General features: G+C 48.6%; 1 protein-coding gene across 1 annotated transcript in view; it reads right to left on the bottom strand.

Moving 5' to 3' along the window:
- ZC3H18 (zinc finger CCCH-type containing 18) overlaps positions 1-11,076 on the bottom strand; it is a 53,556-nt gene extending 42,480 nt beyond the window's left edge. Inside the window, exons 1-3 of the mRNA XM_056862749.1 lie at positions 10,942-11,076; positions 2,430-3,054; positions 1,289-1,373 (exon numbers count right to left, since the gene is read on the bottom strand). Of these exons, the coding sequence (XP_056718727.1) occupies positions 1,289-1,373; positions 2,430-3,038 (694 nt within the window). The 5' untranslated portion in view covers positions 3,039-3,054; positions 10,942-11,076. The remainder of the gene's footprint in view (positions 1-1,288; positions 1,374-2,429; positions 3,055-10,941) is intronic.
- Positions 11,077-14,026: the final 2,950 nt, after the last annotated feature.

The raw sequence follows: 14,026 nt of genomic DNA, 5'->3' as shown, positions 1-14,026 counted from the left end.
CTTGCTGATAAAGAGGGACCCGAAGGGCTGGCCCATGAAAGAGGAGCCATGGTAGAGCATCTGCTTGGCATGCAGAAGGTCCCAGATTCAAATCCCTGGCATTTCCAGTGAAAAGGACCTCTACCCGAGATCCTGGAGAGCTGCTGCCACCGAGTAGACAAGACTGACTTTGATGGACCAAGGACCCGATTCAATATAAGGCAGCTTCAACGGCTCACATGCTTGTTTTCTGCAGCTCTCAAGGGCAAGCCTAGATTTCATGGGCTAAAGTGAACGGTGGGCAGATTTCTGCCGAACGTTAGAAGAAACTTCCTAATGGTAACAGCGGTTTGCCAATGGAAGCAGTTACCACAGGGGGGGAAAGGGAACACTCCTCCTTGGTGGAGGTCTTCAAATAGAAGCTGAGCAGCCTTCTGTTTGTGATGCACTGTGCAGGAGCTGGGCTCCTTCTAATTCTACAACCCTAATCCTAATGAAAGAGAACTTCCATGCTTGGAGGTAGCTTGCCTCTGAATACGATGCCGGAGTTGGGGAAGCAACAGGGAAGGGCTTGGGGACTTCCACAAACCCCTCGAGGGCTGCTATATTGGCAGGGCCTTTGGTCTGACTCAGCCTGGAACATAATTAACAGATTTGAAGTACTTGAAGGGCTGTCATAGAGAGGATGGTGCCGAGATGAGAAGACTGAGAGGTGATATGATAACCATCTTCAAGTACCTGAAGGGCTGTCATAGAGAGGAGGGTAATGAGTTGTTTTCTGTTGCCCCAGAAGGTCGGATCAGAACCAATGGGTTGAAATTAAATCAAAAGAGTTTCTGTCTAGACATTAGGAAGGATTTTCTAACGAAGCGGTTCCTTAGTGGAACAGGCTTCCTCGGGAGGTGGTAAGCTCTCCTTCCCTGGAGATTTTTAAACAGAGGCTAGATGGCTATCTGAAAGCAATGCTGATTCTATGACCGTAGGCATAGGGCATAGATTCTATGACCGTAGGGCATCTTGGCCTTCTTCTGGGCATGGAGTCGGGGTCACTAGAGGTGTGTGTGTGGGGGGGGAGGTAGTTATGAATTTCCTGCATTGTGCAGCGGGCTGGACTAGATGACCCTGGTGATCCCTTCCAATGATTCTATGATTCTATCTGGCTTGGTCTTGAACGAGGGAAACAACCCTGGGCTGTCCCACAAATGCTTGGAAGCTATAAGCCTCCAGAGAGACCAGGCAGCACAATGACAGCCCCGACAGCTCCCTCAAATGTGCGAGGGGAAGGGAATGCCCGCGGGGTGGCTCCCACCTTTCACGAAGAACCGGCAGATGGAGCGCGGCCTCACTTTCCTGTCACTGGGGTCTTTCACCTCTCCCTCCTCTAGATCGTCATCCTGGAAGACACAGAGGTATTGAAAATGCAGAAGTTGGTAAGAAAGCAAGGTTCCCCCCCTACCCGCCCCAAATGGAGTGATTCGTCACAGCTCTTTAGTCACACTGACTCAAGAGTCCAGGAATCTGCCTTCTGATACGAACAACGAGACACACTTGGAGGTGCACAAGAGAACTGTGTGGCAGGGCTCCCCAGCTGACTCCCGTGACCCCCGGACATTCTGGCCCCACACCTTTCTCTGCTACTTGCTGGTGACTGCTAATCCTTAAGATTCAAGAAACGCCCCGGAAAACGTCTGGGCTCCAGGAAAAATTCATTTCTTTTGTTCTTTGTCCTTCTCTACTTCTGAAGAAGAAGAGCATTGAACTTCTCCTGGAGCCCAGACGTTTTCCAGGGTGTCTCTTGAATCTTAAGGATTAAGAATCTTAAGGAAGCTGCATCCTTCGCCCCACCTCTGCTCAACCACACACCCCTTCCCACCTCTCGAATCATTGCCTAAATATTTCAGATTCTTCAAAAACTCTAGAGCCGGTTCTGAGGAACGCACAGTAGACAGAAAACCTAAAGCAAATAAACATATATTTTCAGGTTTGCACCAAATAATTTCAGGGGAGGACATACATTTACTTGGGAGTTATGATCCCCCCAGACCCTTTGGTGCAGAACAGGAGATTCACACTCTCTTCCTGGCCTCCACCTGTTCACAAATCTTCATGAAAGGGGCAGGAACACAACATGCATGCAAGGACTTTCTCCACTTTCCCACAGATTATGCATGAGAGCCAATTACTTCTCAGATCGCCCAATTAGGTGCTTGATAATTCCCTGAACAAACGTGCTGGGAGTAACCCTGACATTTCCAGGAAAGCTTAACATGCGTGTTATAACTCCTCTTGATCCAAACACACCAATGGAGACGGCCCTTTCTGAATATGCATCAGGTCTACAAAACTGAAGGGGAGCCAAATACTTTGAAGCCCCAGAGCTTTAGTGTTTCTCCAACAGCTAAGGGGCATAACACAAGGTAGGGGGCAGGGGGAAAGACTCCAGAACTTACATCAATCTCGCCGTCGTCAATTTCTCCGTCATCTTCCTCTTTCTTTTTGTCGAGGGGCTCCTGTCCGTCCTTTTCATCATCACTCTTGGCGCCGGGTTTCTTCTCGTCCTCGGGGGCTTCATCTCCCTTCTCCTCCTCTTCCTCCTCCTCTGCCCCAGCCTTGTCGGTCTCATCGTCAGCAGCAACAGTGCTCGGCTCTTCCGGAACCTCCTCGTCATAGTCCAACTCGTGCTCATCCAGCTCACGAGTGACAGAGGAGGCTTCGTCCCCAAGATCATTTGCCCTCTCTTCCTCTTCCTCCTTGACACTCAAAGGGCCCTTTGGCTCCCTGTTGCGTTCATTGTTGTCAGAATCTGGAGACTTGGCTTCGCTCAAGTGGTCCTCTTCCTCCGAGTGATTCTCCTCTTCTTCCTCCTGACTCAACACTCTGGCCGCATCTTCCTCTTCTCCCAAATGGGCATCCTGCCCTTCCTCTCCGTCCTTCTCATGCTCTGAGCCGCTCTCTTTCAGGATTTCATCATCAGACAGCTGCTGGTCTTCCTCTTCTTCCTCCTCCTCCTTCTCATTGGGAGAGCGGGGGCTTTGTTCTGGGCTTTCAGAAACATCCATGTGGGCCTGCTAGTTTCTGTAAAGGAGAGGAGGGGAAATTTATTTATTAAAACATTTCTATCCTACCTTTCCTCTTGGTTGAAGGTGGCTTACAATAACAGTTAAAACATCTCCAGCTCAAACCAAAGATAGAATAGCAAGCCCCAAATCCCTCCTTCCACCACTTCAGGCCTCCTTTTTAATGGTATAGTTTTCAGACATGTGTACATTCATCTGACCCATTTCCCTGGGTGAAAAACACACTGATGTGAGCACCTTAAGACAAGGGAAGCCATTATGGAAGCCTTCCAGGTCTTAAAGCTGTGATCTAACAGGAACTCTCTCAGTCTTTGGTGGTGGTGGAAAGCGCTGCCAAGTTGCAGTCGACCTATGGTGACCCCCTCATGGGGTTTTCAAGGCCAGAGATGCTCAGAGGTGGTTTGCCATCGCCTGCCTTTGCGTAGCAACCCTGGACTTCCTTGGTGATCTCCTCAATCCCGCTTAGCCTCCAGGATTGGGCTAGCCTGGGCCATCCAGGTCAGGGCCCTCAGTCCTTATGCTGCCTACATTTCCTAGGTAGCCGACAAATGCAAGGACTCCATTTACGATACGGGGGGGGGAGTATTGGAGCAGGTCTGATATTTTCTTATTGTATAATAGGGTAAAAGTGGGAATCTGCACAGCTAGAAGTTCCCAGTCCCACAACGTCCGGCAGAGCACTGTTTATGATCACAGCCTTAAAAGTGGGCTGTTCTCTGCTCCAAGGAAGTGAAGGAGGAGGAGGAGGGGGGAAGAGGAGAAGAAGAAGAGTTGGTTTTTATATGCCGACTTTCTCTACCACTTAAGGGAGACTCAAACCAGCTTAGAATCACCTTCCCCTCCCCACAACAGACACCTTGTGAGGTGGGTGAGGCTGAGAGAATGTGATTTTCCCATGGTCACCCAGCTGGCTTCATGTGTAGGAGTGGGGAATCAAACCCGGTTCTCCAGATCAGACTCCACCGCTCCAAACCACCACTCTTAACCACTACATCACACTGTCTCCAGGGTTTCCCAGATGAACTAATCTAATTCCTGGTTCGGATAAAGATGATGACAAGACTCTCAGATTTCTCTAATGCACAAGCTTCTGCCCCTTTTGGGCGCAAAGTTGGGATTATGAGCACAGGGCCTTGGATTTACAGGACAGCTCTATTCAACCTCCCTGTTGCCTTTCCTTTCTCCTCACCTTGCCAGGCATGGAGCCTCTTTCTCAGTTCTCATCTACCTGCCCTGCCACAGCATCGCCACGGGCAATCACAGCAACAACCAAACACAAGCCATTTCGGAAACCCAACCCACGAAAGGGTAAATTCATACCCAGAAACTTACACCGAATGCAGAATGGGCGAAATCACGACACAAAGGTAATGCAGCTGTAAAAAATATTACTTGGGTTTCTTTCCCAAAGGCTCAGGGAAGATTATAATACCTAGCTATTAAAAATTCCAGGGGGGAAGACACATTAAGTCAGTTGCAGCAAAAACAACAGTATCCTGTTGCACCTTTGCTGTGGCAGAGACGTCCATGGGCTACAGCCCAGCCTGACAAATATTCCATACTTGCAGTTGGAGACGTTAGGGCACTTGCCAGAACCATGCATATCTCAACAGGAGGCCCCTGAAGATTGGCCCGAAATTCTTTAGCTACACAACAGGAATCTAAGCGAAGGAATTATAAAGATGCAGCTCCACATACCTGGGCTGGGAAAGCCCTGGCACATCTATGGCACTGTGCAACCAACACAAAAGCAGCCTGCATCTGTGAGAGTGAGAAAGAGTGGCCAGGCTTTCTTAGAAGGAGGGATGTGGGCTGGAGGCAGAAGCCACTGAGTTCATAGGACAGTCCCAAGCAACAAGAAAGGGAGGCAAAGTAGTCAAGTGTGTGGGGTATAGACTTAGAATATACCACAGTTCCCAGTCTTAGGCCTACTTTTATCTATTCTGTTTCTGACACTAATAATGAACACACATGAAGCTGCCATACTGCATCAGACCCTTGGTCCATCAGTCAGTATTGTCTACTCTGACCAGCAGCGGCTCTCCTGGGTCTCAGGCAGAGGTTTTTCCCATCACCTCCTACTTGGTCCTTTAACTGGAGATGCCAGGGATGGAACCTGGGACCTTCGGCATACCAAGCAAAGGCTCTACCACGAGGCCATGGCCCCTCCCCGCATAATATAAAGCATGCTCAGCCAAGAGAGACAGAGCATTATCCCAGATAAAATAGCTACCTGAACTTTGAGTCTCCTGCCCCCAAATGCCGCTGCCCTCACTCGCCAGATCTCTCATAGAATCATAGAGTAGGAAGGGACCACCAGGGTTATCTAGTCCAACCCCCTGCCCAATGCAGGAAATTAACAACTACCTCCCCCCCCATCCTCAGTGACACCAACCCTCCCCCCACCATGCAGGATCCCACAATCAAAGCACTCCCGACAGATGGCCATCTAGCCTCTGCTTAAAGACCTCCAAAGACAGGGACTCCACCACCCTCCGAGGCAGCGCATTCCACCATCGTGCTGCTTGTCTTATCACAAGCTTAGGTTGAAAGGTCAAGGAAGGAAAGGAAAGGAAAGGAGGAAGAAAGAAAGAAAAGAAAACCCCAACCAAGACTCACACCATTTGTAAGAATTAACAGGCTCTTTAAGAATGTGAGGGGTATCTAACCTGGGTTTCCTAACCATTTTCCAGAACATACAGTTCCTTCCTGCTTTCCTAAAACATCTTCCCCTCAGGCTTCCCCTGAAGTGCTTGGCATAAAGAGCTTCATAGGGCAACTGAGATACAGCACCTTCAAAGAAGTCTGGCAAGTTCTCTGGGGGAGGAAGGCAGAAGGGAGGGGGATCGGTGGAAGCAGCATGTGTTCTCTTTGCTTTGCTCCCTCCTCTTCACTGGGCTCTGAAGTGCTCCAGGAAATGGAACACTAAGACCACCACCCACCTCCAGTGGCAACAGCCCACCCGAAGTCTCTTAAATTCCTGCCAGATTCCCAGTGCAACCCTGTGTATGTTTATTCCAACGTCAGTCACGCTGTAGACAACAGGGTTCACTGCCAGGTAAGCGTGCTTAGGTCTGCAGTACCTAGCTATGCTGATGTTCACTTATAAAAGCAGAACCTTCCCTGAGCCTTCATAGGCAATACTCCATTGCAGAGACCTCTCTCTGTTTTGCTTAACACTTTAGTCTTTCTCTCCCCCTCACCAGAAATAACCCTTCTAGAAACGGTTCAGGCTGCGTCAGACATGCCAAGCAGCAGGCCAACCTCTTTCCTCCACGAGGGTAGCAAAAATTAACACAGATAAACTATACAGAAGAAGAGGTGACAAACACCACATCATAATTGCTACCACATGGGCCAGTGGGGAAAAAGTCACCACCTCAAGAGCATGTCACGAACCTGCATGCATTTGCATCGGCAGCAAAGAACAAAAGCAGAACTGTGGTTTGTGTTAATTGAGGCAGCACTTCAAAACACCCCAAAGTCCCTCAGCAAGGACCATGCATCGCATTTTGAGTCAGATCTGAATGTTAAGCTCACATAAACGACAACTGAAGCGATACTATGAGGAGTGGGGTGAGACAAGAGCACTGCTAATCACCTCCTGTTAATTGCGGTCCAGGGCAGGCAAGAGAGGCCTGGATGGGCTTTTCACAAATTGGCCATTTTAAAAGCACTTAAAGGCCAACACCGAGATCAGAAACATCCATCACCAACAGTCTGCAATCCCAGCTGTTTTTCGATTACAGTTTAAAACTGTTTAACTGCTTGAGAAATTATCCCCTTCTGAGAGCACACACAGGACAGTTTGCTTCCAGTTCGAAACATCTGAAATTAAAGGTCAGAATTAACAAGCTTACAAAAACGTGCAACGTGTCTGATGAAGAGGGCTGGGGTAATTGTTTCTTAGCCTGGCTCAAACAGACGGCTTAAAGGCAAACACGTTTCTGGGGGATGTCACTGTGATGCCCTCCCCAGATTAACTCCTGAGCAGGAAAAGTTAACGCCAGTGTACATTTCATTGGCAGATAAAAGCAGTTTGTCTCTTAACCACTTTAACTTCCAGCATGATGTACTTCGAAGGAGCCCCGTGGCGCAGAATGGTAAGCTGCAATACTGCAACCCAAGCTCTGCTCATGACCTGAGTTCGATCCAAACTGAAGTCAGTTTCAGGTAGCCGGCTCAAGGCTGACTCAGCCTTCCATCCTTCTGAGGTCGGTCAAATGAGTACCCAGCTTGCTGGGGGTAAAGGGAAGATGACTGGGGAAGGCACTGGCAAACCACCCCGTAAACAAAGTCTGCCTAGTAAACGTCGGGATGTGACAATACCCCATGGGTCAGGAATGACTGATGCTTGCACGGGGGACTTTTACCTTTTATGATGTACTTCAAGTGTACTCTCCTTCATTTTAAATGAAGTTTTCCTTGCCTTGTTACCTACAGGAAATCCTTCTAGAAGCAAATGAAAAACTAGCTATTAACAAAACTGGAAGATGAAAAAGAGGAGTAAACCAGAGAAGCTAACTAAACTATCTTGGAACTGTTGAAAGTGGCTTGATGGAAAATCATGTACAGAACAGCAACCCTAAAGGCTTCTTTTTACTTCACAAAAGCCTAACCTACAATGCTTGTTTTAAAAGCTAATACAGAATGCCAAGTGATCTAGGAACAGAGAAGGGGAGGGACAAGTTCAAGCCTCCAGCTTCAGTTTTTAACAAACAGCCTGCAAGTGGCCAAATAGAATCATAGAGTTCTATTGGTCTAGATGACCACCAGGGTCATCTAGTCCAACCCTCTGCACAATGCAGGAAATTCCAAACTACCTCCCCCACAAATACTACTTAAGTGTTCTGGTTGCCAGCATCAAACTTCCAGATGCCCAAGATCTTTCCAACCCTGCCCATGAATAAAGAAACGGGAATCACTAGAGATACTACGGTTGTTTCAGGGGGAAAGCATTCACACTATACTTGGACAGAGTCTCTCAGGATGACAACGGGCACTTTTGCACAGCCCAAATAATGCACTTTCAATCCACTTTCAGTTTGCAAGTGGATTTTGCCAGTTCAGAGTAAAAGCCACCTTCAAAGTGCATTGAAAGTGCAATGGGCTGTGTGAAAGCACCCAATGTCACGTCTACTGGATTGTGACTACAATGGAGCATATGGAAGGCTCACTGTTAAGTCTACTCAACAGAACCTGTCCAGGGTACTGACCATGAAAGAGTTTGCAAGAAAGGTCAGGGTGGTGTGAAAGACCTCTGCCTGAGACCCCAGAGAGCCACTGCCGGTCTGAGTAGACAGTACTGACTTTGATGGTCTGAGGGTCTGATTCAGCATAAGGCAGCTTCATGTGTGTTCATCATGGCTTTCATGCTTGATGCAACTCACTGGCTTGACTGATTTGGATTTATCCTGGGTGGTGGGTGGCAGAGCACTTTCCTGCGGGGAAATTTCATACACACTGTGTGAAATTCTGGGGCCCAAGTGTCGTAAGACGTGGGCAGATCGATCTTCTTGTCACAGCTATTCTTTCCCTGCTTTTCAATATCTACTAGACCATTTCAGGCTTTGCTGGTAATGCTGAGGACTCCCCTTCGACAGAACTTTAGCCACGTGGGAACTACTTTGTCCCAGGGAGCCTACAGATGCTAGTTCCAAAGAAGGAATCCATACAGCCAGTCTCCACCCACACAGCTGGGTCGCTTACGTGTTACCCAGCCATGCTAGGGCTAAGTGAAAAAAAAAAAAAGAGTTCCTGTATGGCTGGAATACCATTTACAAGCCCCCAACACCAAACTTCAAGAAGACAATGATGAACAGGGAGTGAGACACAGAGAGTGGGATGCCCAATATCACAACTTTCCAAAACATGTCCCAGTGAGCAGTGAAACAATATCGGTCATCCAGCTTGGACCTATAACCCTGCCACTCAGAAGCAGACACCTGGAAATACAGTTGGCGACAGCAGTAGAACAGTTTCCATGGTATTCTTGACTGTAGCACTTCAGCACCCCAGTGACGAAGAGGCGTCCATTGCCCCATCCAAATGACTTTTAAATAAATCAACTTACCACACCTACAGATTCAGTTACATACAATACACCATTTTGCATTTTTAAAAACTCCATGTGTGTCACGATTACAGAAAAATGGCTGTATAAAGTGGACTGTAACTGGAGAAAAGTATTCATTAGCAATCTGAAAAAGGGCATGTGGTGTTCTGAGGACAGGTTTAACTGAAACCCCAGAGGTCTCCTTGGCGGCTAATGGTTATTCATGTTGGGTTTAATGGTAAGTCTCTAATACACAGTACTTAATGTCTCTTTTTAAAAGCCCTTTGATGACAACAAAGAACCCTGCGTCTCTAACTTACTAGGAGTACCCCAGAACTACCGTCTGACAACTTTTACTTAAAATTCTCCAGGAGCCACCAGTCCATGCTTGGGAGCAAATATTTCCAGGTCAAATGAGAGCTAACAAGAACTATGACTCCATCAGCATTCCCACAGTCACTGCCATCCTTGTCCACTGAAGGATCACACTTTATTTTGGGGGATTCTGAGACAAACCCTTGCATCCTGATACCCGCTCTCTCGCTGTCAAGATGCCACTGTGGGTAAGCATGCCCTTTCAAGAATAGCTGCCACCTCCAAGCAATATTTGTACTTTTCAATCTCCCCATCCCACAAATAGTGACATCCAGGTTCCTCACTACACTTTGCCTTTTTTTAAAAACAAAACAAAACAGGTTTCTCCTCAGCAAGAAGGGGGAGATACATATTCCTGTTTCCCCTTCCATTATGTGGAAAAACTCCTTCCTCAAGCTCTACCACTTACCTTGCAGGGCCTTCAGACCCATGCTTCATGGCCCCACCAGCCCACACAGTTCCAACAAGCTACTTCGACCCCCTCACACCGTGCGTGAATTAGGTCCTCAACCTCTTCTCATCAATGGCTATGGAGCCTCTTCATGCAGCTAAGACAAGCTTTGCCACCATCATTTTCCACCATGGAAACGTCTCCCAGACCCTCACCATAGGGGGGAAGGCCACCCACAGGCCACGCCAGATCAGGCCCAAGGCCCATCTAGCCCAGCATCCCACCCCCCACACAGTGGCCAACCAGATGACCCCAGGACAGCCACAAGCCGAGCAAGCAGGAAACTGCCTGGAGGTCTTTTGTCAGAGGCCATCGGTCAGCAATGCTGATTCTAAGACCTTAAGCAGATGATGAGAGGGAGGGCATCTTGGCCATCTTATAGACATGGAGTAGGGAGCCACTGGTGTGTGTGTGTGTGGGGGGGGGTAGTTGTGTATTTCCTGCATTGTGCAGGGGGTTGGACTAGATGACCCCCGGCGGTCCCTTCAACTCTATGATTCCATGCCTCCACCGACCGTTCTCCCTCAGCAACTGGCACGCTGCCCCTGAACATGGAGGATCCATCCGACCTGGGTGACTGACAACCCTTGATAGATTTGCTGCTGCTCCTCCTCCGAGAGCCTGTCAGAGCCTCCTTTAAACCACCTCAAGCAGCCCCCCACCCCATTCCCGAAAGCAATCCGGAATAACCCCTTCAGCAGCCTGGGCCGTGACCAGCTACCCCCTCCTTTTCGTGGGGCAGCCCCCCCCCCCAGGACCAGGGGCGGGGCCCGACTCCTCCCCCGGGGGAGCCCCCCGAGGTCACCCCTCCCCCCATCAACTCCCCCCTCCGCCCTGGTGGGGCTCGCCCCCTCCCCTCCCGATGACGCCACTCAGCCCCCCCTTCCCCCGGGGCCGCGGCCTCCTCCCCCTCCCCCCTCCCCCCTCCCAGAGACGTCGGAGCCGCCCCTCCCGGCCCCCGCCTCCCCTCTCGGTCCCGGAGGCCTGGTCCCGCCGCTCCTCACCTGGCCGGGCGGGGAGGGGGGAGCGGGAAAAGCGGTTCCGGGAAGCGGCGGCGCGCGCGCGACGGGGCCTCTACTGGCGGCGGCAGAGCGGGGCGGCCATGGCGTGACGTCATCCGGGAGCGACGTCGACGGCCCTGTGAGGACGAAGCGCGTGCGCGCGTGTGCGCACGCGCCGGGGTGAGTCGCGCCCCCCCTCCCTCCCTCCGGCGCTCCAGAGGAGAGCGAGTGGGGGCGTGGCCGAATTGGAAGGCGGGGGGAAAGGAACCGGCGAGGAGCCGCTCGGCCCCGCCCCTGGGAGGGCGAGGAGCCAATCAGCGGGGGGCAGCCATGACTCCGCCCCGACTCCGGTGCCTCCAGCGCAGAGGAGGGAAGCCCGGACGCGCCTGCGCAGTACGCGCGCCTCTTGCATATGGGAGCAAGCGGCCGTCCTGGATATTCCCTGCGGAGAACATCAGAACATTTGCAACAGAAGGTCCTGCAAGGTTGCAATGCTCTCCCACTGGTTTTTGAACACTGTGGTTTCTGATGTCAGACTTATGACCATTTAATCTTTGTCTAAGAGCATTTATTCATGGAAGGTTTTGCATTGGATTTGCCACTCTTTCGATGCACTTTCCCCCCATCCATATTCTCAAAACTCAACAATAAGCCGCCATGCAGAGTTTCGAGAATTCAGATGGGGAAAATGTGCATCTAGAGACTGACAAATCCAATAAAAAACCTTCCATGAATAATGGAAGTAAGAGACTGACCCGTTTGTCCAATGTAGATTGTGGAAGGGCATTGCTGGCATAAATCACATTAGAAGATGAGCAGGAGTATGAACCTGAGATAGTATGGCTGACATTGGTGGCTCCAGAGATGATGTTCCTAGAATCTATATGAGGGCAAAGTTGGCACCTTGGTTTGTTGCAGGCCTTGGTGCCAGAGTCCATGTTCCTGTTCAGTAGTTTATCATCATGGGTGAGAAGTTTTAATTTCAACCTTCCAGGACATTCTGTTGCAGATTTAAGAGTAGCAGTTCTCTTACAAAGGGATTCCAAAGGGAGACTGGAAAGAGAAACTGCTGAATTACAGTTGATATTCAAACTAAAGACAATGCATTTACCTGGGCTGAATAAAGACCTTGCATTCATGGCCCATTACCAATGCTGATTTCTCCACACCCATCTCTCCCCTGGACATCACAGACTCTTCTGCATACCACACCTAATCCCATCATGCCTGCTATTCACATTTACATACTGTTAACATTTACATACTAATGCTTGTCTGAATTCACTCTCCTCTACTTAAAGACAGATGCATTCACATTCTAGCTGTATCTGAAGAAGTGAGCTGTGGCTCACGAAAGCTCATACCCTGCCAGAAAATATTTTTGTTAGTCTTTAAGGTGCTACTGGACTCTTGCTCTTTTCTACTACTGCAGACAGACTAACACGGCTACCCACTGTGAATTATCCCCATAGGACAGTTGGTCTAGTCCCTTAATCATTTTGGTTGCTCTTTTCTGCACCTTCTCAAGCTCTGTAATATCCTTTTTTAGGTGTGGTGACCAGAACTGTACACAGTATTCCAAGTGTGGTCTCCATAGATTTGTACAAGGGCAAATGAGGAGGGATGAGAAGTCGCGCGCCTGTTGGAAACCGCCTGTTGTTCCATAACAACAATGATAAACAAATGATTAATAAATGTGGTGATTAAAAACATGTCCTAACAGACATAGAATCCTAGAATTGGAAGGGACCACCAGGGTCATCTAGTCCAACCTCCTGCACAATGCAGGAAATTCACAACTACCTCCCCTCCCCACACCCCCAGCGACCCCTAATCAATGTGCATTAAAATGAGACCATGCAAAAACAAAAAACGCAAAAATAATTTTTAAAGGCAGGTTGGCTCAGCACACAGAGGTGTAAGTAACATTATTTAACAGATATAAAAATGTATCGCCAGACTCAAACACCGCATAAGAACATCAGAAGAGCCCTGCAGGATCAAGCCAATGAGGGTCCTGTTCGTCCAGCATCCTGTCTCACACAGTGGTCAGGCAGTTCTGCTGGAGGACCGACAACAGGACTGCTGAACGTGGAGGTTCACTACCGTAACCCCCCTTTGAAGCCGTCTGAACTTGTGACCATCACTACATCCCCTGGAGGTGTTTCCTTTTATCTGTCCTGACTCTCTTGCCCATCAACTTCATTGGCTACCCCTGTCCGAGTTAGGGCTGCCAACCTCCAGATGGTAATCACCTCAAAAAAAAAAAGAAAGAAAGAAAGAAAAGAACCGAGGTTGTTAGAATGATAGTGTTCTAGCAAAAACAACCTATTATAATCTTAATCAAGTTACAATATCAAAGTTACAAGTTCTGTGGTTACTAACCCTCCTGGACGAACTCGAGCTTACAATAAGAATCCATGTGCACCTTCTGAGGAAGAAATCTTTGAAACAGGAACAACCAACCAGTAACCTGTAAAGAAAAGAAAAGAACTTCACACATGGACATGTCTGGAAAAAACAACAATAGATATGGATACTTACCTTAAGAAGTAATAGTGATATGGTTCATGGACTTTACTTGTTACATATGGAGACTGTAGCCTCTGACCTTGAGATTGTGTATGATGACTGATCTACTGTATGGTATTTGTATTACATGTAGGTGGGAGATTGTGTATGTATAGTATTAAGTTGGTTTATGTCTAGCATTATAGTTATAGTAAGAATATATAGTATAGGAATATCACCATTAAATGTGCAACGTTGATATGAAAACTTGGTAAGATTATAATAGGTTGTTTTTGCTAGAACACAAGCCCTGGAGTTTGGCAGCCACAGAATTTCAGTCCAGGAAAGCCCTTGAGATTGGCAAACACTCTTCTCCAGGCAATTCCTGGAGGGTGGCAACAGATAATTTTTCCTCCAGGCCAGCCCTGGAGGTTGGGAACTGGAATCCCCCCTCAGGTTCATCCAGGAGGGTAGTAACCACAAAACTTGTAACTTTGATATTGTAACTTGATTAAGATTATAATAGGCTGTTTTTGCTAGAACACAAACCTCTAGATGGTAGCTGGAGATCTGCTAT

The sequence above is a fragment of the Euleptes europaea genome, chromosome 17 (genome assembly GCF_029931775.1).
Source record: "Euleptes europaea isolate rEulEur1 chromosome 17, rEulEur1.hap1, whole genome shotgun sequence".
In the NCBI taxonomy this organism is placed as follows: Eukaryota; Metazoa; Chordata; class Lepidosauria; order Squamata; family Sphaerodactylidae; genus Euleptes; species Euleptes europaea.
The sequence above is the reverse complement of the archived record's forward strand: the minus strand, read 5'-3'. Positions and strand labels throughout refer to the sequence as shown.